Here is a 26,796-nt window from a genome sequence, read left to right as displayed (position 1 = left end):
CTCTGTCCACAGCATTAGTGCTGGTTGGAGGGAGAGGGGGGTGTGGAGCCAGCCTGGCCGCCTGTTCCCACAGCCGCCGAGCAGAGTGCTGCCATGGCGCTGGCCTGGCCTGGGACCCGGGACCCCAGGCCCTCGGCCCATCTCCTGCTGCTGCTGCTGCTGCTGCACAGGGCCCCAGTCCTCGCTCTACCAGCTGGTGAGTTGGGGTCCCAGGCTTGGGGGGCCTGGGGCTAGGTCTATCCACAAAGCAGACAGCCCAGGCCGTGGGGCTGTCCATGTGGGCGCCAGGCCCGACGGTGGGGTGCACAGGGTGTGCTGCTGTGGGGCGCTGGAGCTCGTGCCGTCCAGGGGGACTTTCTGGGGTCCAGAAAAGGGCCAGCTGTGGTCCCTGTGGTCTGGGTAACGGGTGGGCTGTTGTACCCTGTAAGGCGGGGGGTGGGGGGTGTTGGGCTGGGGTGTTCTGCCTGTGAGGCCTGAGTCTGGGGAGTCTGATGTGAGCTGTGTGCAGGTTGTGGACGGTGGGTTGTGGGTGCATTTAAGTTGTGAGGTGGGACAGCTGTCCTGCACGAGCCAGCAGTTGTGTCTGAGGCTCTGTGGGTGTGATGGGCTATATCCCAGTGTGAGTTGTGGGGCATAAGTTATCAAGTGGGATGAACCATCTCTGCTCTTGACATAAGGACGTGGGGTGGGGGCCGCAGACCCCAGCTCAGTGGATTGCGGTGGAGAACAGGGAAAGAGACGCAGGGTTTCTGCCTGCCTCGCTTTCATGTGTGTGTGTGTGTGTGTGTGTGTGTGTGTGTGTGTGTGTGAGGGACAGGGCTGGGGATGCTCTGGGGTCCCTGGGGGGTGGCTGGGTACTGTTGCCCCCCACACTCCTGGCATTCCCAGATCAAGCTGAAAGGGCTTTGTGAAGCCAGACTGTTCACCAAGAGGTTTTTGCTTTTGTCCAAGTGGATTCACGTGTGCGCGGGCTGGAATTCTTCCTGGGGGGTCTGGGGACGCTTTGTCTTGGTCACTATAGCTACAGGGCCAGGCCTGGGAAGCCTTGTGCAGGAGGGTGGCCTGGCCTCTGCAGCCCAGCCACTGGGGGAGCCCCCACCTCCTCAGAGTCCCCCCCGAGGCCCCTACCTGTGACCTTCTTCAGCCTCTAACAGGGCCCAGCTCACAAAACCTTTGTCTCCGCTCCCCTCTGCCGGGTCCTTGGGGAGGATGAGGCCCCCCAGCCCCCACCGTGTGCAGCAAGGAAACTGAGGTGAAGGGAGGGATGGGGGCTTATAAGCTGGGCCCTGAGGCAAATCAAAAAGGAGCTGGGGCCTGCTCTCTGCTCTCTGCACGAGGGGCACGGAGCCCTGGTCTGGGGATCTGGTGTCTGTCCCCAACCCGACAGTGCACACATATAGATCACACACATGCACACACGCACCTGCACACACATGTGCACACATAAGCCACACGTGTGTGTGCACACGCACCCCCACCCCCACAGCAGCACAGTCAGGTGGCGTGCACCAGGGCACACACCACCACATGAACAGGTGTCCACAGGCACATGTAGAGCCAGCACACATGCACTTGAGCACACACACCCACCTGTGTGTGACACACACGCGTGTGCATTCGTTCGCTAGTGTGCCTTCCCGTGAACCTTGTGGCAGAGTGAACACTGAGTAGACGGGCGCTGCAGAAGGGCACGGACACTGATCCACACACTCACCCCCACCTAGCCCTGCTGGGATCCCCAGGGCCAGCCTTTCCCCCTTCGATTTCAGCACAGGGAGCCCCCTCCCTGGGGATCCCCAGAAAGCCTGGGTGGGGGTGCTACGGGCATGAATATTTCTGGAGACCAGGACCCCAGGGTCTGACTGCCAGGAGGGCAAGGGCAGGAGATGACGTCATTTGAAAAGTAATTTCCATTCCAGAGGGGATGGGGTTCTGGATGCCCTGGGCCTCTGGCTCTGCCGCCCACCCCTACCAGGCCCTGAGCGGGGCCCCTCCGTCTGGGCCCGCTCGGCCACAAAAGCCTGGCTGGTTGCTAGGAGAGCACCAAGCATCTTGGAGCACAGTGGGGCATGTCGGGCTCTCACATCCCTCCCTCCCTGCCGCCTGCTCACCCGGGGAGCCCGGCTGACAAAGGGGTGGCGAGTCCAGCCCTTAAACCCAGCTCCTCCTCCAGCCCGAGCTGCGAGGGGACCTGGAAGACAGAGGCGGGGAGAAGGAGCCACATGCTAGCACCCCAACGTCAGGATTTGTTGGATAGTCACTGCTTGCCCCATGTAAAGATACTGAATAAATAATACACCAGCCTTTATGTGGCAGGCACTGTGCTGCTGGATTTTTGTTGTTCAGTTGCTAAGTCATGGCCAACTCTCTGTGGCCCCCTGGACTGCAGCATGCCAGGCTCCTCTGTCCTTCTCCCCGAATTTGCTCAATTTTTCATGTCCATTGAGTCAGTGATGCCATCTAACCATCTCATCCTCTGCTGCCCCCTTCTCTTCTTGCCATCAATCTTTCCCAGTATCAGGGTCTTTTCCAGTGAGTCAGCTCTTTGAGTCAGGTGGCCAAAGTATTGGAACTTTGGCTTTAGCATCAGTCCTTCCAGTGAATATTCAGTTGATTTCCTTTAGGATGGACTGGTTTGATCTCCTTGCAGTCGAAAGCTACTGGACTAGCATGATGGAATTTAATTCTCACAACAGCTCTGTGAGGTCAACTCTGATACCCCCAGTTTACATAGGAGGAAAGCGAGACCCTGAGAGGGTCAGTAACTTGCCCAGAATCACACCTGAGGATTTCACAGCCGCCTATGGGACAAGTCTATGGACAGTCACCTCTCTTCTCTGTGCTTCTGTCTAAAGGCAGCAAACCAGCTCATGCTGAGAGCTGCTACAAGAATTCAGCAAGAAAATGCAGTGGTTCTGTAACTTAGGTTTGGCGTGAAACCCCATTTCAAAGGAAATTTTAGACAGAAGCCAGAGGCCACTAACAGTTAAAAGTGGCCTGTTGGGGTGGCAGGTCTGGAAACCCATCTGCTTCGCCTCACCCTCCTTCCAGAAACTGCCTGCCTCCATGGCCCCAGCCCTCTGAGATCGTGGTTTGGAAACACTGGGATTTGCCAATGAGGACAAAGGACAGGCAGTGGATCCATGACGGCTATTGTTGGGATTATCAAAATGCTGCCTTTTAACCTCAGGAGATAAACATTCTTGTAAAAGACTGTCCCGAACTCTCCTCCCTTGTTAGAGTCCTTTAGCCCTTTCCGGATGCTCTGTCTCAGTTGCGCTGCACTGTTTCAGCCCTGCCCTTGGGGCCTCATGCTGCTAGATGGATAATTTTTTCCCTAGAAGCATGTCTTAAGGGATCTTGGGTGGCTTCTTAGATATATTCTCTTTTTTGCGTTGTCAAGATGAGAAGCTTCACAAAACCCACCTTCAGCAAACACTTCTCATGAGTTGGCAGTTCTCACTAGGCCTGTTACAAGTGCACATAATGTAGGCATTACTAGGCACCAGCAAGGCCTGGAACACCCTGGGATTGCTAGCAGCTGGGTTCAGGGTGGACAGGGAAGACTGCCCTCTCCGCCCAGGCTGATATTGGAAACTGCACTCTTAGGCAAACCTTCTGAGTCTCGAGTCTCTTTCAGTGCCTGGGGGAGGGCGGGCTAGAATGCTCTAAAGTGACAATACGTGGGTGGCAATTTAGAGTTTGCAGGATGGGAGTTTCAGAAGCACTGGGAGATGTGGACTTCTCACAAGGCTGGAAATGATCTGCTGCTTAGTTTTTCGAGGGGTGATCCTGGGCAAGTTAAACAGAAGTTTTCTTAATGGCCCCCATCCTTTCCAGTTTAACTCAAACTCAATAATGTGATAATAGATGTAAGACACGTAGCAGAGCTACACATGTACTCACGAACGGTTCCTGTTACTATAATCCTGTCCTTTGCGCGAAGAAGATTCCTTTCCGGGAGGTGGGTTCTGGGCCTTCCAGGGCAGGGCAGCAGGTCCGAGGGGAGGGGCGAGTGTCCGTTAATCCCTCCCTGGCCAGGTCGTCCCAGGCAGCCTGAGAGGTCAGGAAGGATTTGTAAAGATAAGCACAGGCCCCTCGTCACCCTGGCAACAGGCCACGCCCCTCCAGCCAGACCAGGAAGGCCCCGCCTCTGACCCGCCATCCTCACCTCTCCTCCGCTCAGCCCTGGGCGAGCCTGGCCTCCTGGGCTGGCTCCCTGAAGGCAGAGAGCCTAAGGTCAGTGCTCGTTCCCAAGCCTCAGTGTGCAAAGAACTCCCCAGGAAGCATGCTGCAGTGAAGATTCTTGGGCCCCGGAACCCAACAGTTCTGCATCTCTGGGTCTGGAGTGGGGCCCTAGCATCTGTATTCTTAATACAGGCCCTGGGGTGATGCTGGAACCCCCCAGGGTGGAGGCTCTGGAGCAGTGAGACCTGGGTTTGGATTCCAGGCCCTCTTGGGAAACTGTGAAGTCGCTTATCTCTGAGCGTCACTTTCCTCAACTGTGAAAAAGGAATGGTAGCACTGTCTACCCCCTAAGGTAAATGTGAAAACAGAGATTACACAAGAGAGATGGCTGTCCCTGTGGTGCAGACCGCCGCTCCACTGCATGCCTCCTGGGACAGAGGGCTCCCTCCCTCTCTGCCTGCAGGAAAACTCCTTCCTCAGTGGGGCCGGGCTCTGTCTCCTGGGGCCACCTGCTCCTTCGGGGACAAAGCACTTTCCCTGTCCCCCCAGGCGCTGTCTCTCCAGTCTGCTCTGAAATAGAGGGTTCTGAATCGGGGGGCAAAGCTCCAGATTGGGGTGGGATCCCTTAGGATGGTCATGCTTTCCTAGTGGCTCAGCGGTAAAGAATCCTCCTGCCAATGTAGGGTATTCGATCCCTGGGTCGGGAAGATCCCCTGGAGAAGGAAATGGTTACCCACTCCAGTATTCTTGCCTGGGAAATCCCATGGAGAGAGGAGCCTGGCAGGATACAGTCCATGGGGTTGCGAGAGTCGGGCACGACTGAGTGACTAAACAACAACAACAACAAGAACCCTTGGGTCACACACACGAAGAGGGACACCTTGTCAGGATCAAATGAAGGGCCTGCTGGCACAGGACCCAGGAGAAAGGGTTCCTCACAGTGGGAGCTGCGGGTGCTGTGCTGATCCTCCTGAGGGCTCTGGGTCCAGGGACCCAGGTCAAAATGGCCAGAGTTCTCACTGAAGGCTCACTGGTGCCCAGCAGGGCTTCACTCACGTCCCCTCAGTGGCTCCTCACAACACCCACAAGGTGGGCACTGCTCACACCCCACTGTTCACACAAGCTGGTCTGATGCCCATCACAGCATCCTCCCCTCTCCTTCAGACTGTTTAGCCCTGGGGGACAAGGCTGACCAGCCATCATGGTTCAGGGCGGGAAAAAAACAAGCTGCCCATAAGCCCCTCCCAGAGGCCCAGAAGCCCCCTGTCCTCACCCATGCAACCAGGCTTGGGGGAGTGGGGCTGTGGGCAGAGAGGGTCTGTGAACCTCAGCGCTCCAGGTCGTCTTGGCTGCACAGTGTTTCAGACCCTCTGTCCTCCTTGGCACAGGCCCGGCCCTGGGTGGGTGCTTGCCCCAACCCCCTCTTAGTGAGAATCTCCGGGAGTGAGCCCGGGCTGAGTTGTACCACGTGCTTTGGGAGCCGGGGGTGGGGCTGACAGCAGGTCTCTCCCTGGATCATTGGCTGGTACCTCTGTCTCCCTGCCGGTGGACCGCCCTGCCTGCTGGAATGTGGATGACGCCTGAGAGGCTGTCGAGCCTTATCTGGGGGTCTTTGCTGGGGAGGGGAGGGGAGGCACAGGGCTCGAAGCTGTGCTGGGGCCTGGTTAGTGTCTGGATGACAACCTGGGTGGGGGTGGGGCACCTTGGAGCACCAGGTGCGGGGGTGGGGGATGGAGGGGGGTGGGGGTGTGCCTCCTTCTTGGGGGCCGCTCCCTTCCCCAATCACATACGGAGTTCTTTGAACGTGTGGGCACTTGACTGCCGTCCCAAGGCTTGCAATCTGCCCTCATCCTATCAGGCATGTACGTTATCATCCCTCAGTAGGAGAAACGACTTGCCCGAGGTCTCACAGCTTGTTTTGAACTAGGGTTTGAACCCAGGACTCTCTGCCTTCACAGCTTCTAAGTTCTTACAGGGGCTTCCCTGGTGGCTCAGACAGTAAAGCGTCTGTCTGTAGTGCGGGAGACCCCGGTTCGATCCCTGGGTTGGGAAGATACCCTGGAGAAGGAAATGGCAATCCACTCCAGCACTCTTGCCTGGAAAATCCCATGGACGGAGGAGCCTGGTAGGCTACAGTCCATGGGGTCGCTTTCACTTTGGGCTTCCCTGGTGGCTCAGACGGTCTTACACCAGCTTGACACTGACAGGCCCTTAGCAAAGGAGGGCGGGAGGGAGGCGGGCCGCAGATCAGGAGGTGACCCTCTAACAGAGGGAGCTCTGCCTCGTGGAGACGTGTCCAGTGGCTGGAGCTGGGAGTTTGGTCAGCATGTCTCACTACCTGCCCTCTACCCTGTGACCGCGGCCAGTGCGGTCGCTCACATTTACTGATGGCAGATCCGGTGAGAAGTTCAGGGAGGGGAAGCAGGGTGGAGCGGGGAGAGGGGCCTTTGAAGTCCTCCATCTCCAGTTTCACGTAGGGATGGAATTACCAGACCCCCAGTGGGAGTGGCGGAGTGGGCAGTGGGAGGCCAGGGACCCCTCCCTAGGTGGGGCTGGAGCATTCGGACGGACCTTGAAGGCTGAGCCAGGACTCAGGCCAGAGACCTCACTTTCACACTTGAGCCTGGACCCGCTCTCCTGTAAAGTGGGCCCAATAGCGCCTGCCTGCAAGGGGTGCTGTGGGGATGTGCGGGCACTGGAGCACGGAGCTCACAGGGTCAGGGGGCGTCTGCTCACTAATCCTGCCTGGGGAGTCAGGCAGCCTGGGTCCTCCTTTACAGAGGAGACACTCCCCAAACCATTCCCAGATCTGGGTGCCTGTTGGGACCTTGTCTGTAGACCCCTTGGCCCTCTCTCCTGAGTCCCGACGACCTCCACTGCTCACCAACTCTGGGATCTGGGGATGGGCCTGAGTGTGGGGAGAGAGGTATCCCAGCAGCCCCTGTCCACCCTGCCCAGCCAGTCTCCTTTCTCTGCAGGGACGGTGCCTTCAGAGACCCCGGGTGCCTGCGCCTCAGACCCATGCGCTCCAGGGACCAAGTGCCAGGCTACAGAGAACGCTGGCTACAGCTGCGTGCCCCTGGAGCCCCGGGGCTGTGCCAGTCAGCCATGCCACCACGGCGCTCTGTGTGTGCCCCAGGGCCCAGGGCCCGATGACTTCCGCTGCTACTGTGTGCCGGGATTCCAGGGTCCACACTGTGAGCTGGACATCGATGAGTGTGCGTCCCGGCCCTGCCACCATGGGGCCACCTGCCGCAACCTGGCGGATCGTTACGAGTGCCACTGCCCGCTCGGCTATGAAGGTAACGGCCAGCTGCCCCGGAGGCGTGTAATGTCGGTCCTGTCAGCGACTCAGAGGTCAGATCGTGAATTTGGCTTTGGCCTTAGCATAGAGACCCGCTCTAGGCACCCTGGCAGTTCTGGGGTGTACCCACTCTTGGTCGTGCTGCGGAACTGATGCTTCTCAGGCAGCTGGCAGCTCTGGATGAGAATGTGGGTGAGTGAGAACTAGCACGGTGCCTGGCACAGAACAGGCACTGGACAATGTTATTTCAGTCCCTTGTGGGGTTCAGGTGATGCTGGGGGTGGAGACACCCTTCGGGCGTCTCTGGGACTAGAGTACAGATAGGCCTGCTTTGGCTTTAATGAGGACACGTCTAGACAGTATTTCCAGTATCGATTCACTCCAGACCTGTCATTGGTGGCTCATCTGATGCTTCGAGAGCATGAACACCCCTGGTATGGTTCAGGTTGTCATGCAGACCCCCCACCCCTGTGGGCAGCCCCCCCACAGCTCCTGCAGAGACACTGGTGGTCTTGCGCAAACTGTAATGTAGATGTACCCCCAGGGATCTCTGCTGTCTTGAGGGGGACAGTTCCTTCCTCCAAAGTCCCCGTCCCAGTCCCATTCAGGCTCCAAGTTGAGAGCAACCTGGAGCAACTGCATGCACATCAGGAAGGAGGGCACAGCTGGGACAGGTCTGGGGGTGAGGCTGGGTTTAGGGCAGCTGGGAGCCTGCAGTGTGGACACTCTGGGTTCCTGAATTCAGATGACTCCCTCTGACTGCAGAGGGCAGTTTGAGGTCACTCAGAGTTAGGCATACAGACTGGGGGGCTGGCTCCAGGAGAGGAGCTGTATCATGGAGAGACATCTCGGCACACAGATGAAAACGAAACTTCGGAAGTGGGTTCTGTGTACCTTTCTCATCACGTGAGAGTGCAGGTGTCTGGACAGATTAGTTGTGGACGTGTGAGGAGGTCATGCAAAAGGCCTCTGTCTCTGCCAGCATCCACGGGTGTCTGGGCTCCCTGAATGCATTTGTGGGAACCGTCTGGGTGGGGGGCGCCAGCAGGTGTGTGCGTGCCCGGATGTGTGGTGCTGACGCCTTGGGTAATGCTTTCTGGGTGAGCTGTGGACGTGAGTGGGGGCAGCATCTGCTGTGATTCATTTCCTCCTCCTTCCGCTCTGAGCCAGGCGGGGGAGGTTGGGATTCCAGGCGGCCTGGGCCTGGCTCCCCCTGGCACAGAGGGTGGGAGTGGGGCTGGGTCACAGGAAGGAGGGGCTCTGTTTTGTGCTCACTGAGCCGGGAATGGGGGAAGGTTCCAGCTGGAGCCAGCTGGGTCCCTGGCCCCCCATGACCAATCCCACTGAGGGAGCAGAGGCAGGGCCACTGGAGTGTTCGAAGGCAAGTGGGCTCCACGATGAACTCTGGCAGCTCGTTTCCAACCTCTGAGCTCCTCTATCTCCCTTCATCGACACAGCCCCTCCCGCAAGAGTCTCCCAACTGATTTAATTTTGTCCAGGACTGACAGGGTTCCCAGGACACAGGACTTTCAGTTTTAAAAGCAAGACGGTAGTTTGGCAGAAACCAACACAATTCTGTAAAGCAATTATCCTTCAATTTAAAAAAAAAAAAAAGGCAAGACGGTACAAGGGAAAACCCGAAGGAGCTGGTTACCTTGGTCCAGCATCTTTCGTTGGGGAGTGCCTCTCCTTGCTGGGGTCCCTCCTTACACCCTCCACAAAAAGCCGACAGAGTGAGCTTTCTAAAATGTAGAAAAGACCGTATAAGTCAGCCGCCTAAAACTTTTAGGATAAGGTCGGATCGTGTTACTTGGCCCCAAGGCCTGTCACCACCCGCTTTCTTGCCCCACCTTCTCCACTCTCCCCTTGTCTTCACCAACAGTCTCCCTGGAATCCAACTACCCGCACAAGCCCTTATCTTAGTCTAGCCAGTGCCTTCTCATCTTTCTCGATTCCCCAGGCTAAGACCCTGACTCTCGCCGTCACAGGATCTAGCACGTACCCACAGTAGCGCTTATCAAAATAGAAAAATCAATCCTCATTTACGTAATATTGACTAATCCCCCGTGTCCCGGGCTAGACTGCGGTGAGCTCTAGGGGGCAGGGAGGTCTGTGTTGTTTCCCTCTCACTGCCATTGCTGGCTCAAGAAACACCTGCTCTGGAAAGACGCACCAACGGATCCTCTCCGGATCCTGACATTCCGCTGCTGGTCACACTGTCTGGAGTGGGTCTGGGGTCAGCCTGGCTCGGCTTCTTCCGCTCTCCCTCTGGGCGTGCAGCTGTCCGTCTGTCTCGGGCCCTGTCCAGGCGTGACCTGCGAGACGGAGGTGGACGAGTGCGCCTCGGCGCCCTGCCTGCACGGGGGCTCGTGCCTGGACGGCGTGGGCTCATACCGCTGCGTGTGCGCGCCGGGCTACGGGGGCGCCAGCTGCCAGCTGGACCTGGACGAGTGCCAGAGCCAGCCTTGCGCACACGGGGGCGTGTGCCGCGACCTGGTCAACGGGTGAGCGGGAGGCCGTGCCCCCGGGCGGGGAGGCTGCGCGGTGTGCCGGCGCGGGGGTACGGGGAGGGGCGCGAGGCAGGGTACGGTGGAGGCAGGGGGCTGGGGGCTCGGGCACGTCCTCAGCTCGGGCCGCGCGCCCCCTTCAGGTTCCGGTGCGACTGCGCGGACACGGGCTACGAGGGCGAGCGCTGCGAGCTAGAGGTTCTGGAGTGCGCGTCGGCGCCCTGCGCGAACAACGCGTCCTGCCTCGAGGGCCTCGGGAGCTTCCGCTGCCTCTGCTGGCCAGGTGTGTGGGCATGCGCGCGCGCGCTCCCAGGGGGCCGGGGGCACAGGGTGCGGCGGCCCGGCCTGGGATGCCAGTGCGGGTGTGCGCTGGTGCAGAGTGCGCGCACGTGACTGCAGCTTCTCTGGGCCTCAGTTTCCCGATCTGCGAAGCAGGGCTGATCATAGCACTTACCCCTGGGCTGTTGGGAGCCGCTGCTGCTGCCTGCTCGCGCAGTCCTGTCAGACTCTTTGCGATCCCACGGACTGTAGCCTGCCAGGCTCCTCTGTCCGTGGGATTATCAGAATACTGGCGTCCGTTGCCATTTCCTTCTCCAGGGAAACTTTCTCCGGATCCAACCCAGGTCTCCGGCTTGGCAGGTGGATTCTTTACCACTGAACCACCTGGGAAGCCCGTTGTGAGGAGAGTAAATGAGTAAAGCCCACGAAGCCTTGGCACAGGGCCCTGCAGGAGCAGAGTGCTCAGTGATACTAGAAATAGTAATGATATTAGTCACATGTTGCTGGTGAAGGCGGTCCCGGTCACTCCTGTCCCGTGTGCCCCTGCCTCAGAGTATCTGGATTGGTGTTCTGAGTTGCTGTCCCAGCCTGGCCCTGGTGGGCTGGGCAGCAGTGGAGGAGTGCTGCCTGGTGGCCCCGTGTGACCTGATGCCCATGTGTGTGTCCCTAGGCTACAGTGGCGAGCGGTGCGAGGTGGATGAGGACGAATGTGCGGTGGGCCCCTGCCAGCATGGGGGCCAGTGCCTGCAGCGCTCGGATCCAACCCTCTATGGGGGCATCCAGGCCACTTTCCCAGATGACTTCAGCTTTCGCCAGGCTGCTGGCTTCGTGTGCCGCTGCCCTCCGGGCTTTGAGGGTGAGCCCCCTGCCCCCCTTCTAGGGAAGCAGGTCTGTAGTGTCCAAGTGCAGGGGAGGGATGCTGGAGTTGGGTTCAAGCATTTCTCTCTGGTCTCAGTCTCCCTAGCCGTAAAAATGGGCCCTTTCCAGTCCAGCTGGGCTCTGAGGAGGCGGAGGGAACCACAACTGGGCCTCTTGCAGGGGATGACTGCGGCGAGGATGTAGATGAGTGTGCCTCTCGGCCGTGCCTCAGTGGAGGCCTCTGCCAGGACCTGCCCAATGGCTTCCAGTGCCACTGTCCAGACGGCTACACAGGTGCCCGGGGTCGGGTGGGCACTGGGGCAGGGCCAGGTCAGAGTTGGTGGGCCTGGGGCAAGAAGAGCCCCTCTGGCTGATGTGTGGAGGCTGGGTTGATGGGGTTAAGGACATTAGGGAGGAGGTAGGGGCAGTGGCCCAGGCAACAGGAGAGAGGGCTGAGCTGCGACCTGGGCTTAGGGGGTGGGAGTGGAGGGAAAATGTTTTGGAGTAGAGGTTGAGAAATACTTACTAGGGGCATGCTCCAGGTCCTGAGGGTTATTCCAGGCATGAGGGGGATGTGTCAGAGATGAGGGCTGAGTTTCTGCCCTGGGTGGCACTGGGTAGAGAGGATGGTGGGTTCAGTCATCCACCCTGAGTCTGTTTGTGGAGCACCCACGGGAAGGAGTCTGGGTGGGGGGCTGAGACTGGGGGTCAGGAGGGTCATCCTGGCAGTTGGGGTCAGAGGCAGCCGAGGTTGTCCGGGAGGAAGTGTGGGATGATGGGCAGAGAGAACTCTAGACACCTGACATCGAAGGGCTGGGCAGAGGCTGGGGCCTGCGGGGAAGGGGACAGAGGAGGTGGAAGCGGCAGGGTGGTGTGTGGGTGGAGGGTGGGGGGCGTGTTACGGAAAGCTGAGGGACAGTGTCTGGAGAAGGGTGGGCGGGAGCTGGGTCTGCAGAGGCCTCTCCCTGCCTCGGGTACGGCGGACACACAGACACACAGACATCCTTCCCTGCGGACACTGATGAGCCCGAGGAGCGTCCCTGCTCTTCTGGAATGCCTGTGGCACCTCCCCCTGCCCGCCCGCATTCCTGTTCAGAATGCAGGGCCTCCTCTCCCTGGCACGGTTCCTGGGCACTGGCTCCCCAGCCCAGGGGAAGGAGGGGGCGATAACTGCCATCCCTTCCACCCTCACCCACACACAGATGCTGGGGTTCAGCCTCCCACTCCCGGGTGGCCAATACCCCTGGGCACCCTGCAGGCCCATCTCCTCCCCGCCACGCCCCAGAGCTGGGGTTCCCTGAGTCCTGCCCCAGAGGCAGTGGCCTCGTGGGTGCCTGGCACACAGTGGGCCCACGGCAGCACGCCCTGCTCTGCAGAGCACTCTCTGCACTGTGCTTCTCCTCAGCAGGGCCCCTGAGCTCGGGCTCTGACCCCCCGGCCTTACAGAGGAAGCCGGAGGGGCTCTCTCGTGGGTGTGTCATCCCCCAGGTTCAGTAGGGTCAGCGGAAGCCCAGCTCCTCCCCACGCTGAGCTCAGCTGACGGGTGACAGGGAGGTCAGCCCTCTGAGGTAAGGGCCCGGGAGAGGGAACCCCGGCTGTGGGGCTGGGCTCCTTGCCATCCTCCCTTTGGGTTGTGCTGGGCGTGGGGGAGGCCAGTGCCTGGCATTCCAGAGTCCGTGCTGAAGGAGGAGGCGGCCGGCCAGGCGGGGAGCACGGCTCCCCAGCCTCGGTGCCTGCCCGCCATTCTCAGCCCGTCCGTGGGGACATGCAATGGGGCTGCGGGCTCTGGGGACCTTCCTGCGGGTGTTGTGGCTCCTGGCAGGTAGGCAGGGTGGGGCCCTCAGGCAGGCGGAGGTGGAGTGCTGGGGCTGGCTGTCCCCGGAAGGTGGCGGTGGTTTGTGGGCTGACTGGGGCCAGGATTCAAATCCTGCTGGCTTCTCTAAGTTTGGGTCCCCCCTGGCTGGGTTACGCAGGCAGGTCTGGCCTCAGTGGTTGTGTGGAGGTTGTGACTGAGCAGGGGTGGGGCTGTGGCTTCTAGATCCATTCTGGGGCCAGACTACCTGACCTGGGGGCTCCTGGAAGGGAGGGTGACCCCACTGCCAGAGCGAGGGTCCTAGGGCAGAGGGATGGGGGTGGCATTAGAGCCAGGGCCTGCTCCAGTGCCACAGATGCATACACCCACCTCCGCTCCCTATTCCATTTCATCGCTCTGTTCACAAGGGCCATGTCATGTCCTTTGCTGGGCACCAAGGACGTACCCAGGCCCCTGGAGAAGATCTCAACTGTGTAAACAGATATTTTCAATCCAGGGTTCTGGGGAACTGTGCCTGGGAGTAGGCAAGGAATTGGGAGGGACACAGTAGCTTGCGGTTGAGGGCCAGGGAAGGCCTCCTAGAGGACTGGCCATTTGAATTTGGGCTTTGCTGGATGAGTAGGAGTTTGAAAGGCAGGGTTAGGAAAATGAGGCATGCCGAGCAGAGGGAGCAGTATGAGCGAAAGCCCAGAGGCAGGACTTCCAGGAAATGCTTGGAGGAACAGGCAGCTCGAGGTCTGTAGGAAGGCGGGTTGACATCTGAATGCTTGATAGTGCCCAGGCCATGAGGGATCAGGAGTGCCAGGGGGAGTGATGGGACATTACGCAGCAGAGGAGCTGGGCCAGGTCACGAGTTAGATCTCTGGCTGCTCGTAGAGGCGGATGATGGAGGGGGTTCTGAAGACTGGTGAACTAGAGGACGCTAGACTGTGGCCCAGAGAGTTCGTGAGTCCGGGAAGGCAAGGTGGGAGGAAAGCAGGCACTGGCGAGCGTGTAGGGGATGGACCTCACAGGGCCCGAAGACTCACCAGACGTGGGAACAAAGGGAGCATCCTGGATTCCAGCCTCTGGGGACTTCTGAGGACCTCAAGAAGTCCTTTGAGAACTGGGAATGGGTTCAGTTGATGGATACTGAGCTCCTTGTCCCAAGAGGCAGGTAGGCTCTGGGTCAAGACTGTGGTTCTGGCCTTGGTGCTGAGCCTTGGCCTGGTCTCTCCCGAAGGCCCGACGTGTCAGGAAGACATGGACGAATGCCTGTCGGAGCCTTGCCTCCATGGTGGGACCTGTGAAGACACCGTGGCAGGCTACATCTGTGGGTGCCCCAAGGCCTGGGGTGGATTGGATTGTTCTGTGCCACTCACCGGCTGCCAGGGCCACACTTGCCCACCGACTGCCACCTGCGTCCCTACCTTCGAGTCAGGGGTTCACAGTTACACCTGCCGCTGCCCACCTGGTACCCATGGACCTTTCTGTGGCCAGAATACTACATTCTCCATGGTGGCTGGGAACCCCGTACGGGCTTCGGTGCCAGCTGGCAGCTCCCTAGGTCTTGCCCTGAGGTTTCGTACCACGATACGTGTGGGTGCCTTGGCCACGTGCTCTGACACTCAAGGCAGCGTGGAGCTGGCGCTGGTGGAGGCCAGGCTTCAGGCCACACTCTGGAGCCACGGCAAGAATGTGCTCGTCCTGAGGCTGCTGGAACCACCCCTCAATGATGGCCACTGGCACCGAGTGGAGGTGACGCTCCGCCTGGGGGTCCTGGAGTTGCGGCTCTGGCATGAAGGCTGTCCCGCCCACCTCTGTGTGGCCTCCAGTCCCATGGCCACGGCTGCCCCGGCCCCCACGCCTGCTGGGTCCCGCTTCACCCAGCTGGGCGGCGTGGCCTTTGCGGGCTGCCTCCAGGATGTGCAGGTGGATGGGCATCTCCTGCTGCCCGAGGACCTTGGTGAGAATGTCCTCCTGGGCTGCTGGCACCAGGAGCACTGCCAGCCTCCGCCTTGTGCCCACGGAGGGGTCTGCGTGGACCTGTGGACTCACTTCCATTGTGACTGCCCCCGGCCCTACAGCGGTCCCACGTGTGCTGATGGTGAGGCACGGGCCAGGTGGGCCCCAGGGCAGCGGCTGTGCCTGCCGTGGCCTGCAGGCCTCACGCCTGGCACCCTCTCTCCCTGCAGAGGTTCCTGCTGCCACCTTTGGCTTGGGGGGCACCCTGAGCTCTGCCTCCTTCCTACTCGACCAGCCGCCAGGCCCCAACCTCACCGTGTCCTTCCTCCTCCGCACCCGGGAACCTGCTGGCCTTCTGCTCCAGCTCACCAACGATTCGGTCGCTGGCCTGACAGTGTTCCTGAGCGAGGGCCAGATCCGGGCCGAGGCACTGGGCAGTCCTGCTCTGGTGCTCCCGGGGCGCTGGGATGACGGGCTCCGCCACCTGGTGACACTCAGCTTCGGGCCTGATCAGCTGTGGGGTGTGGGGCAGCAGGTGCACGTGGGCGGCAGGCTCCTCCCTGGTGACGCCGAGCCCTGGGGTGGGCCCTTCCGAGGCTGCATGCAGGACGTGCGACTCAATGACCTCCACCTCCCCTTCTTTCCACCACTGCTGGGGAACTCCAGCCTGCCCAGCGTGCCCGGCCGCGGGCAGTCCTGGAACCTCACCATGGGCTGCGTCTCTGAGGACACATGCAATGTGAGTGCCAAGAGGAAGGGGTGGGTCCTTTTTCCAGGATCTTCCCTGCATCTCTGGGAGTCAGCATGCCCTTCTACTGGTCAGGGTAGCACCAGGAGGTGGGGCGTCTGCCCATGGTTCCAAGGCTGAAGACAGAGCAGGGTTCGCTTCCATTTCTTTTCTGGCAAGCTGATCTTGCCCTCTGGTAGTCCCCATACCTCCCCTCTCAGTTGTGGTCTGAGACAGACACCCTAGCCTGGGCAGAGGGCTGCCCAAGACTTTCTGCAGGAGTTTGGTGGACAGAGACACCCAGGGTCATGAACAAAGCACCAGCCCTAGAATTGGAATAGCCTGGGTGTGAGCTTGGGCTGCTCTGTTTACTGCCTTGGTGACTCAGGCAGTTGGGTTCTCCTGAGCCTCAGTTTCCTCATCTGAAAAATGGGAATGCTAGGTACTTTCCTATCTGTTTGTGAGGAGGTGATGTATCTGCAGTAGGTGCCCAGTGAAGAGCCACTGTAGGGATGTTTACGGTGGGGAGATGCCAGCCCCAGGCCTGAGCCAGTCCCTGTCCCGATTCTCCTGCAGCCTGAGCCCTGTCTCAATGGTGGGACTTGCCTCGTCACCTGGAATGACTTCCACTGCACCTGCCCTGCCAACTTCACTGGGCCCACGTGTGCCCAGCAGCTGTGGTGTCCTGGCCAGCCCTGTCTCCCGCCTGCCACCTGTGAGGAGGTCCCTGATGGCTTTGTCTGTGAGTGCCTGCCCTGGGCAGCCCACATGCTGGACACCCAAGCTGGCTTAGATCCGTCACCTGCCTCAGGGCTCAGGGACAGTAGACAGGATGGTTGCAGCCTGGAGGAGGAGAGCACTTGCTAGGTTTTCAAGGGCGAATAAGACCTTGGGCAGAGGGAGCGACATATCAGCAAGGGGGCAAAGCACGTGCAAAGGCCTGTGAGGTTTATAAGAACTTGGGACTTTCTGGGGGAGCCATGGGGGCGCCAGCAGGAGAAGCCCATGCTCAGCATTTTAAAAAGAAGACAGTTCAAAGGATTGCAGTGAAGAGCGAGTGGGCGGATTTTCTGAAGGGGTGTTACTGCCTGGTTTGTGACCTGGGGGGCAGCGTGGCTGCCCAGAGTTGGTTCTCTGGAGGTAAGAGAGTTCTATGAGGTACGGGGAACACTTCCTGGGATTAGATCCTAGGTGGGTGTGTGTGCCCCCAGGCCCAAACGGCGGGGGTTGGGGGAGTGGAGGCGGCGAATGGTCCCCACATCACCCAGGTGTGCTTGGGTTGGGGTGGGGGCCGAGAGGCCGTCCTCCGACGCTCTCTCCCCTCGCAGGTGTGGCGGAGGCCACGTTCCGCGAGGGACCCCCGGCGGAATTCAGCGGGCACAACGCGTCATCGGGCAGCGCTCTCAGCGGCCTCTCGCTGGTCTTCCGCACTCGCGACCCCGAGGCAGGGCTGTTGCGCGCTGAGGACGGCCCGGCCGCCGTGTGGCTGGCGGTGCGCAACGGCTCGCTGGCGGCCGGCGTGCGCAGCGGCGCCGGTTTGCCCCGCGCGGTGCTGCCAGCGCCCGGGCCGCGTGTGGCCGACGGCGCCTGGCACCGCGTGCGCCTGGCCATGGAGCAGCCCGCGGCCGTCGCTTCGCGCTGGCTGCTCTGGCTGGACGGCGCGGCGACGCCGGTGTCGCTGCGTGGCCTGGCCGGCGACCTGGACTTCCTGCGCGGCCCGGGCGCCGCGCGAGTCCTGCTGGCCGAGAACTTCACGGGCTGCCTGGGCCGCGTGGCGCTCGGCGGCCACCCGCTACCCCTGGCGCGCCCGCGGCCCGGCGCGGCCCCCGGCTCCCGCGAGCCCTTCTCGGCCCGGCCCGGAGCGCCCGCCCCGCACCTCGGCTGCAGCGGCGCTCCCGTGTGTGTCCCCTCGCCCTGCCTGCACGGCGGCGCCTGCCGCGACCTCTTCGACGCCTTCGCCTGCGCCTGCGGCCCGGGCTGGGAGGGCCCGCGCTGCGAGGACCGCGCCGACCCGTGTCGCTCGGCGCCCTGCGCCCGCGGCCGCTGCCACGCACACCCAGACGGTCACTTCGAGTGCCGCTGCCCGCCTGGCTTCGCAGGCCCGCGCTGCAGGTGCGGTCGGCCGGCCGGGGTGGCCTGGGTCCGAGGGGTGAGGAGTTGAGGGTAGGCCCCCGGGGGCGGTGGATGGGACAGACTACACTGGAAGCCCGACTGGGGAAGCGCTGGTTCCATCGGCCAGCCCCGTCCCTTCTCTGAGCCACTTCGCTGTGATCTGTAACTTGGGAACAACAGCCCCCTAGCGTTGCCAGATAAAATACAGGACACCCGGGTGAATTTAAAGTTGAGATAAACAAAGCTGTCCTCTGGGAGTGGGGGTGGGGGAATCAGAGCTAGTGTTGGAAGAAAACTTAAGAGGCTCTCCTGCGGAGCTGCCCATCACGGACATCTCCCCCCTCCCTGAGTCCCGTGGGACAGGGGCAGAGAAGGATGCTCGGAGTCTTGGCCGCTTCCCATATTCAGTTTGGCTATGACTTCTAGCTCTTTCGGATCCAAGCTTATGGAAGGGTGTCTGGCAGAGGTCTGACTCCCCTTCTCCCTGCAAAGAAGGTCAGGCTTTATGTCCAGGAGCCTGCTCTTACCCCGGGAGGGTCCTTACCTTTCATCAGCTCCTCAAAGGTCTCTGAGCCGCCAAGGGTTCTGCCAGGGTCTAGCTGTGGTACACCTTGTTGGGGGTGGGGCTGGAGCAGTAGAGTGGCAGCCCGGTGTCCCACCCCTCCCACCCCAGACACTACTTCCACGACTTCCAGCAGGGTCTGTCGGAGGTGGCCCTGAATTCCTTGGATGATGATGCAGAAGGCTCAGGTTGCCTGAGTGACCCACAGGGCGTGGGGGTGGGCCAGGTCCCCTGTGTCCTCTCCCAAGTCCAGCCCCTGTGCTTTCTCTCAGGTTGCCTGTCCCACCAGAGGGGTGCAGCCTGAACATCACCTGTCTCAACGGTGGCCAGTGTGAGGAGGGGCCCCAGGGGGCCAACTGCAGCTGCCAGGAGAGCTTTGCTGGGCAGAGGTGGGTCTGGGCTCCGTAAGCCTGGGAGGTGCGCTGGGGAGTGTGGAGAGTACAGATCCAAAGGCAGGGAGTGGACGTCCGGATCCCCTCCAACCAGGGTGGGTGAAGTGGGGTATGGATCCTTGCTCACCTAGTCAGACCTTACTGTCATCACTGCGCTAGACACTCCACCTCTGTCACCTGAGATCTTTCCTTCTGGGGCTTCCAAGACCATCATCCTCTGTTACCAGACACCTGCTGGAGAGTAGTTGCCTAGTGGTGTTTCTTAGAGCACCACACTCAGCATCAGGACCACGTGGGGATACTATGCAAATAGAGGCTCTGGGTCCTCCTGTCGGAGTCAGCATCCCTGGGCAGGCGCCTTTACACAGGCTCCCCTGTGCTTTCAATGGAGTGAGAGGGTGGTTCTTGGTCACGAGTGTTGGGGTGAAGGGGTCTGCTGCATAATGAGGGTCGTATTCAACTTAGGTCCCCCTGGCAGGGCCCAACCGGGTTGGGACCGTGCTGGGGGCAGCGGGTGAGCGGCGTGGAGGGTGTGGGGCGGATTTGAGGAGGTAAAGGAGCTGGGGGAGCTAGAGGCAGCCTGGGAGGGAGCAGCTTCCTCAGCCCCGCCCTCTTCCCTGCCTCCCAGATGTCAGATCCCCTGTGAAGCCAACCCCTGCTTGAATGGGGGCACCTGCCGGGCAGCTGATGGGGTGTACGAATGTGTCTGCAATGCCAGGTTCTCAGGCCAGTTCTGCGAAGTGGTGGTGAGTGATGGCCGACGGGGAGGGTGGCTTGTTTTGGACTTTGTGAGATGATGTTGTGGGGGGCGGGGGGCGTGTGTACAGGGCCTGTGGAGTTATTCCTGGACCTGTCACAGGGTGGGGAGTAGCAGGCCAAGGAGACAGGGCCCTTCCACACCCCTGCACAGGAGGTCTGTTCATTCTGGGGGAGCCTGGGGACCGCCCCCTCCTCCCCCACCGACCATTCCTCTGGGGACCGCAGTGAATTCTGGGATTTACGTTGGTGGATATAGGAGCCTGTAATCTCTGGTGGTTTCTGAGCCAGGTTTGGAAAGTAGGAAGATTTGGGGAGCCCAGGACTCTAAGCCAGAGAAGGCTTGGCTGCCGTGAAGCCAGGCGCAGCTGAAGGGGGCGGTGGAGGGGGGGAATAGATGGGGGCCAGCAGGCAGCCTGAGCATGGACCTCCCTCTGGCCCCCTCCCCTCCAAGGGGGCAGAGCGGACTCTGCAGGCCCAGGCAGAAGTGAGCCAGAGTGGGCCTGGCAAGGGAGGGGCACGAAGCCTCGGGAGGCGCCTTGATCTCCACAGGCTTCTGGCGGGCCGGGTCATAAACCCCAATCCCCTCTGCTTCTGGGGAAATGCTTCCTTTCAAGTTGAACTTTACAGCCTCTGGCTCCCCCTCCCGCCCTCCTCCTAGGGAGGAAATGGCTTTACAGCTCCCCCAGGCTGGAGGCTGGCCTGCCCTGGTTGCTTCGGGGCTGGGGTGAATTTTTCTCTACAGCCTTGGGCACCTTCTTCAGAGCTGGGGGCTGAGACTGGGACCCAGGCTGCAGTGGGCTGAGAGGTCTCATGGGATGGAGGGAGGGCCGATGAATCTGAGACCCTGGGCCTCTGCCCCCTCCCCAGAAATCTGTGATTCTGGGGCTCTAGAGCTCCAGGTCTGTAGAATCTTTTGATGGGGCATCCAGGTGTCTGTCTGGGCCCCCCACAGCCTGGTCTGTGTATCTCCTGGGGGTGGGGGCCGGCTGGGGGACTCTGAGCTCACCATCAACCAGGTCAGCCTGCTCCACCTCATGCCCTGCATGGGCCCCCTGGCCCTGAGATGCCTCCCACTTGGGGCTTAGGCATGGTCTTTGCAGACCTTCAAAAAACCAGAGCGCCCTTTGGGGTTGGGAAGCATCAAGTCCCATCACTTGTTTGGGTGTCTCTTGAGAGAGGTGGGGTGGCAGGGCTGGGTGCTGAGGCCCACCTTGGCCAGCTGAAGGAAGGACCTTTGGCTGGAATTCGAGACTGCAGGATGGTAGTGTGAGCTGGGCATGGCATGGCATGGTGTTGGGGGTGGACAGAGGGCAGTGCCAGTCCTGGTTCATCAGCCCCTAGTCGTGTGTCTGGGGGAATCTGGGCAGAGCCTCCGTGTTCTCCTCTCATACTTACCGAGTGTCTACTGAGCAGGCTGTCCTCTCAGTGTTTTGGGGATACACGGGTGGACAAAATAAACCACAGATTCCTGTCCTCACGGGCAGCCTCGCTCTCACTTCATCAGATCACTGTGAGGTTTACGTGAAACCCCACGCTTGGGGTTGAGCTCCTACTAGGCATTCAGTAAATGTGTTTCTCTTCTACTGGAAGTCCTTGGTTGTACAGGAATCCCCTTGCAGTGGCTATGATAGGTGGCTCCTTTGCTCGCATACCCCTGGGGCCAGGTCTCTCACTCGCTCTCAGGGAAGCTTCCGCCCCATGGTGCTTTTTTCCTCTCCTTTGCAGGGCCTGGGGTTGGGGTGGGGTCTCCCCAGCTCCACTGTCTCAGGCCTCTTACTGCGTCTCTTGCAGAAAGGCCTACCACTGCCGCTGCCGTTCCCGCTGCTGGAGGTAGCAGTGCCCGCGGCCTGCGCCTGCCTCCTCCTCCTCCTCTTGGGCCTCCTCTCAGGGATCCTGGCGGCCAGAAAGCGCCGCCAGTCAGAGGGCACCTACAGTCCGAGCCAGCAGGAGGTGGCCGGAGCCCGGCTGGAGATGGACAGCGTCCTCAAGGTGCCGCCCGAGGAGAGACTCATCTAGGCCCACCTGGCTGCAGCTCCAGCCCCTGTGAGGGCCTCGATTTCTACCTGGAGACCCAAGGAGGCCACTTCTGGGAGCCTGCAGGGAAATGGCTGGCCACTTCTTAGCCTTGGAGAGCTGCTGCAGGGCTCAGGATACCTGCTGGGCAAGTGTCCCCTTTGCCAGGAGCCCCTGCCCCTGCCCCGTGCTGGGCTGAGGGGAAGGGGCACGCTCAGGGAAACAGAGGCGCCTGTAACGTTGTGGACATTCACTGTCCAGCCGCCAGGTCTCACCTCGGCAGATGCACGGCTGTGCTGGGAGAAGCACCTGTGGGTGCACACGATGTGTTTTGGGGTGTGTGTGTATACGTACATGTGTGTAAGTGTGTGTGTACCCGGGACTGTTGATCTGCAGATACCCGTGTGAGTGTTAGGGATGGGGTCGTGGGCATGTTGTCCTTGTTTGTGCGTGTGATCGTGTAGTGGGTGCAGCTGGCCCCACGGAGGAGCAGCTGGGCGGAGGAGACCACCTTCTCTGTCCTGGGACAGGGGCAGCCCGGGGCCACGAGTGCTCCTGGAGGCCAGGCCAGGGCTGGCCCAAGGACCAGAGCCCCAGCTCTGGCAGCTTCTCCCACCTCCCGTCTCCGGAGGCCTGGAGGCAGCTGGAAATCAGCAGGATGGGGGGCAGGAGCCAGAGGTTAATATATGAGCTCCCGGTTCTCCAAACAGATGCTCCTGGAGGGAGATTTGACTGCCCTGCGCTGGAGCCAGGCGCTGTCTGGGATGTGGACTGCAGGGCAGACCTGCAGGAGCCGGGGGTGGAGTTGGGGGGGTAGTGTCTGGGCCCGCACAGTCTGCCTCCTGCGGGCCTGTTGCTCGGAGAACGCGGAAAGCAGCCCTGGCCTACCTCACAGGGCTGTTGTGAAGATGGTGGGTGACTATGGGGAAGGATGGGGCTCTGGGATTCGTTACAGTCCAGCCTGCTGTGGGGCTACCTGGGTCGTCCTGTTAGGTGTCCGGAAGGGAGAGGGAGGGCACGGGGAAGGGGCCTCCCCGAGGGGGCGATGAGGATGGAGGAGCCACCCTCCCTGCCCACCTTGTGCTTCTCCAGTTCCTTCCGCACCAGCGAGGCTGCTCCTTCACCTGCAGACCAGTCGCCTCCCTAACGGTCGCTGGGAGGATTTGAGGAGAGGATGCGTAGGAAGCCCTCAGGGTTGTTCCCTGAGGCAGGTGCTCAGCAAACATTGGCACCACCTCTGTGTCGGGGCTGGTCCTGTGGACAGACACAGATGAGGGGAAGAGCTGGCCGCTTTGCTTCCGGCCCCTTCCCTGGTGATGCCGCCACACTAGGATCTCTGATAGGCATCTGTCGGAGGGCCTGGCCTCTGAGCTTCAGAGTCCCTTTGTCCCTGACCTGGACATGTGCCCTTTGGTCCTTCCTGTTTCCCAGGCCAGCGCCCCCTGTGCCAAGACCAGGAGACCCCTTTCCACTTCTCGATTGTAGGTTGACCTTACCCAGCCCCCGCAGGGGTCTCATCCAACTTCCAGAGGCACAGGAATCAGTGGGAGGTGGAGCCATGTGGTGATGGGGCCACAGGATGGGGTGGGAGGACTGAGGCTGGACGCTAGGCTCCAGGGGCTTGCTTGGTCCTTAGCCTGTAGGAGGTGGGACCAACTTTCCCTGGGGCTCCTGGGAAAGGCAGGGAGAAAACATCTGGTACCATGAGCTTAGCCAAGCTGCTGCCTTGATTAGTTCATCAAGTCAGAGATTTGGCAAACCTGTGTTTTTGCAGATTCCTAAGACAAGACATTCTGGGTGGAACCCCAGTGTATAAAAGCTGGGTGGTTCTTTTTTGTCCTCCTCTTGTTCTTGAGACTTCTGCGAACTTGTAATTTTCAAGCACAGACCAGGGAGGGAGACACAGACAGAATGATGGGCAGGTGGGGGTGAGGGGTGGGGACAGTTAAGGGTGGGGACACCCTTAACATCCACTCTGGGTGCTTGGTTCAGGTATCCTCTCCAACCAGGTATCCAGGTATCCCCTTGAGCTTTACTTTTCCTGGAGCCAAGGTGCCTTTGACGTCATTGGTGACCTGGAGCCCTGCTATGTGGGGCCCGGCAGCCCTGTGCCCAACTGTGACCAGCCTATCCCTCAGAGGCCTGAATGGGAACAGGCTTGGGGGTGGGCCAGGGTCAAAGCCTTCCTGACGACTACATGGGTCCTGCCTCTACCTCTACAAACGCAGATGCTGAAGGTTCCCCGAGGTGGAGTCCCCTCCCTGCAGAGCTTCCTCAGGACACAGAGATACCAGTTTCTCTCCAAGAAGATTTTATTGAACGCACACACAAAATTCATCCTTGGATTTGCAGACTCAGTCCAGCAAGGGAAGAGACAGCAGTGCTCTTGTGAACATGGTGCTCTTGCCACCGGCCCCAGCCAGGGAGACCATGGGGTGGGCTCGGCTTCCCTGAGGCCACCGAGCACCTCTTGCCTTAAGACTCTGCCCCCCGTCAGGACAGGGCTCGGGGGTCTGCCCAGGATGGATCTGCAATCTCTGCTGAAACACCTGAGTGTCCTAGAGGCACCCGTGTGGCCCAGGCGTGACACAGCGCCCTGCTTCCGGTGGCCAGAGGACATTGTAGAGACTGAAAGAGAGGACTTGCCCCAGGGGCCGGGACTGACGAAGGTGCTCGTGTGGGGCCAGCAGCCCTTCACACCCCATGCTGTTGGAGCAAACCTCAGGGTCGGGCCTCGCTCACTCACGGGTGGGGGTGATCTCCCAGTCCCTCAGATGATGACAAGGCTCCCTGGGGTTATAGGGGCCTCTAGAAACCCCCTTGCCCCCTCAGACACCCCTGAGACTGTGTGTCTGACCATTCACAAATAGGAAATGAGAAATCAGGTCGAAATGTTCACAATTTCCTGCATGTCTCAGATGGTTGTTTTCTTAAATGGTTGGGCCATATTTTAACTTGGTTTATTGAAACTAGTCAATTTCAAGATTCCATCAAATCAATAAAAGTAAAAAGGAAAAGAAAGATAAAAGAAATAATAACAAAACATTTCAATTCAGCTTTGGTGATGTTGGCCTCAGGAACTTCTATGCTGGCAGGAATCACAAGGTGGGCAGGGAGGGGGTGACTCCAAGCCCTCCTGCCTCCAGGCTGCCAGAAGCCAAGCCTGCTCACTCACCAGGGGCCTGGAGAGGGGCTTAGTGCCCTGCCCCCTCCTGCCCCAAGGAGCCAGGCACTGGGACCCTTGCATCTCTGTGGTGGTAAGCTTGGCCTTCCAGTGGGGGTCTGGGTGTCTGCTTCTCAGCTCTGCCCCCTGAGACCCACTCGACAAGAGTCTGAGCCTCATGTGATCATAACTGGAGACCAGGAGAACCTCTAGGGACCCAAGGGAGAGTGTGGACAGCGGCCGGACCCGTCCCAATGCTCTTGGGTTTGCCTGTTGCCGTCTTGTCTTCTATAATCAAAGTTGCTGGTGCTCCCGGCCCTCATGCAGGGCTGGCTGGGGCTTGGTTTGGTTACCACAAGGGATCCCGTGGATCCCTCAGCCCCCAGATCCCAACCAAGTCAGAAAAACGGAGGTGGAGGGGTTGGGGTGAAGACTCAGTAAAGAAAGAGTGTGCATATTGCTAGACAGGGTTTGGAAATGCCTCGCCAGGTAGATCCTCCACCTGGGGAGGGGTGGGGGAGGGGGGTTCCTTACTTCAAACTCCAAACCACGTGCCTCTCGTGCAGACGAGCTGGTGTACCGCCAACACTCGTGCCCATCAAGGTGGGGTGTGCGGGCTGGGCTGCAGCTGGGGCAAGAGAACGGGGCTCAGGAGGAGACATCCTGAGGACACGCGGGGCTCCTGGTGGGCAGTTTCCAGAGGGAAGGTGGGTAAGATGTGGCCTGGGGCAATCGCTGGCCCAGCTGACCTCTTTAGTGCAAAACCCAACTAGGGGGGCAGGGGAAGGGTCGGGACAGGACAGGCACCCAGGAGCTGGGTCGATTCCCAGGCTGGAACTGGCGCCATTCTCCAGAGATGGGCAGTGTGGAAAGGAGGAGGGGCGGCAGAGAGGGTTCCCATCCCTTCCCACCAGTAGAACCTGGGTAGAAACAGCAGCAGGGGAAGCAGGGCCGGCCGGCCTTGGCTCGCCCCACCCTCAGCGCTGCTCACTCGAAGGTCTCCCATTGCTTCCTGAGCTGCTCCACGGAGCCGGGGGCTGGGGCCGAGCTCACATCTTGCTTGGTTTTCCGTAACAAATCCTCAAAGGGGTCTCTGGCCTCTCGTGGAGCAGAGGGCTGCAGTGCTGGCTCTAGGCCCTGGGGGGGCCTGGCTGGGAGGAGTGGGGGTTCTCCAGGCCTCAGGGCCAGCCCTTGCTTGGCCTCGGCGGCCCTGGCACTTGAGCGGGCCAGGGGCAATGTTCGGATCCTTGAGGGGGCGACTGCTGGGGGACCCAGAGGCTGCAGGGAGTGGGTACCCATGGGCACTTGGCCAAAGAGGTTGGGCATGGAGAGGGCAGACAGGTTGGGCTGAGATCGATGTGGGGCACAGAAGCCAGAATTGGACAGCAGGAGGCTGGGGGCAAAGGCTGGCCCCAGGGAAGCAGGAGGGGCCCCAAAAGGCCCAGCTGGTGCAGAGACCAGGGGCATGGTGGGCAGTGTCGCTGGCAGAGGTGGGACAAAGGGGTTGAGTGATGGCTGTGGAAATGGGGTGGGGGTCCCCATGGGGGGAAAACTAAATTGGGGAGTAAATGGGGTGGCTACATTTGGGGCTGTAGGGCCTGGTGGAAGGGAGCTGCCTGACCAGGTTGTGTTAAGTGGGTCCAGCAGGGCCAGCAGGGCATCACTGCTGCTGCCGGCAGCCCCTGGGGCCAGGCTGAGTGGCTGGAGCAGTTCAGTGGGGTCTTGGGGTGCAGCACTGGAGAGGAGCCCAGGGAATGGGGTTGAGCTGAGGGCAGCCCGCCTTTCCCGCTCAGCCGGCAGTTGTTCCAAGAAGTCGCCAAGGGCGATGCCGGGGGCCTGGAGCTTGGCTGGGCGGGCAGTAGGAGGCGGGGGCACGATGCCCAGCTCTGGGGTCTTCCTGCCCTGGGGCCGGGGGATAGTGATGCTGCCCAGGGTGGGTGTGGGCACCTCCTCCTTGTCGCTGGGGTTCAGGAGGCCATTCTGGTTCTGGGGCCTGCAGGGTGAGGCCAGGGAGTTCCCGAGCAGGGCTGAGGGCTTCTCGGGGCAGGCGGCGGGCGGCTTGCTGGGGATGGCCATGTCATCCTGGCCTAGGCTCCAGAGCCTGCTGTGCGGGTGGGCGAGCTTCAAGGCCCCTGGTGTCCCACGGCTCCTGTCACTTCTGCCCAGGTCCAGCCT

General features: G+C 60.6%; 2 protein-coding genes and 1 long non-coding RNA gene across 23 annotated transcripts in view; 1 reads left to right on the top strand and 2 right to left on the bottom strand.

Annotated features, from left to right (window-relative positions):
* The first annotated feature begins 26 nt into the window (after positions 1 to 26).
* On the top strand, positions 27 to 24,501 carry CRB2 (crumbs cell polarity complex component 2). Of its 3 annotated transcripts, XM_086325274.1 has the most exons (13): positions 27 to 196; positions 7,167 to 7,490; positions 9,801 to 9,996; positions 10,143 to 10,282; positions 10,949 to 11,134; positions 11,317 to 11,430; positions 14,172 to 15,035; positions 15,124 to 15,632; positions 16,197 to 16,362; positions 16,949 to 17,732; positions 18,567 to 18,683; positions 19,315 to 19,432; positions 21,237 to 24,501. In XM_086325274.1, the coding sequence occupies exons 1-13, from the start codon at positions 94 to 96 to the stop codon at positions 21,459 to 21,461; spliced, it is 3,846 nt and encodes a 1,281-aa protein (XP_086181400.1). In that variant the 5' UTR covers positions 27 to 93; the 3' UTR covers positions 21,462 to 24,501. The 3 variants fall into 3 exon arrangements, with proteins under 3 accessions (XP_086181400.1, XP_086181401.1, XP_086181402.1); XM_086325275.1 differs by lacking the exon at positions 11,317 to 11,430; XM_086325276.1 differs by lacking the exons at positions 27 to 196; positions 7,167 to 7,490; positions 9,801 to 9,996; ... (1 more) ...; positions 10,949 to 11,134; positions 11,317 to 11,430 and adding an exon at positions 11,448 to 12,958.
* LOC147362566 (uncharacterized) lies at positions 8,774 to 10,691 on the bottom strand. The gene is made up of 3 exons (XR_015136363.1): positions 10,454 to 10,691; positions 9,666 to 9,807; positions 8,774 to 9,234 (listed from the first exon to the last, which is right to left on the bottom strand). It is a non-coding gene; the product is annotated as an uncharacterized LOC147362566 (long non-coding RNA).
* Positions 23,753 to 26,796, bottom strand: part of DENND1A (DENN domain containing 1A) — a 533,371-nt gene continuing 530,327 nt past the window's right edge. For all 19 annotated transcript variants that reach the window (XM_086325286.1, XM_086325292.1, XM_086325282.1 and 16 more), the window contains one exon: positions 23,753 to 26,796. In XM_086325286.1, coding sequence (XP_086181412.1) covers positions 25,609 to 26,796 — 1,188 coding nt within the window. In that variant the 3' untranslated portion in view covers positions 23,753 to 25,608.

This window comes from Bos grunniens, chromosome 11, assembly GCF_055505025.1.
Source record: "Bos grunniens cultivar Pamir isolate PY7600 chromosome 11, Bosgru_T2T1.0, whole genome shotgun sequence".
NCBI classification, from domain to species: domain Eukaryota; kingdom Metazoa; phylum Chordata; class Mammalia; order Artiodactyla; family Bovidae; genus Bos; species Bos grunniens.
Note: the sequence above shows the minus strand (reverse complement) of the source record. Positions and strands in the feature narration are given on the sequence as shown.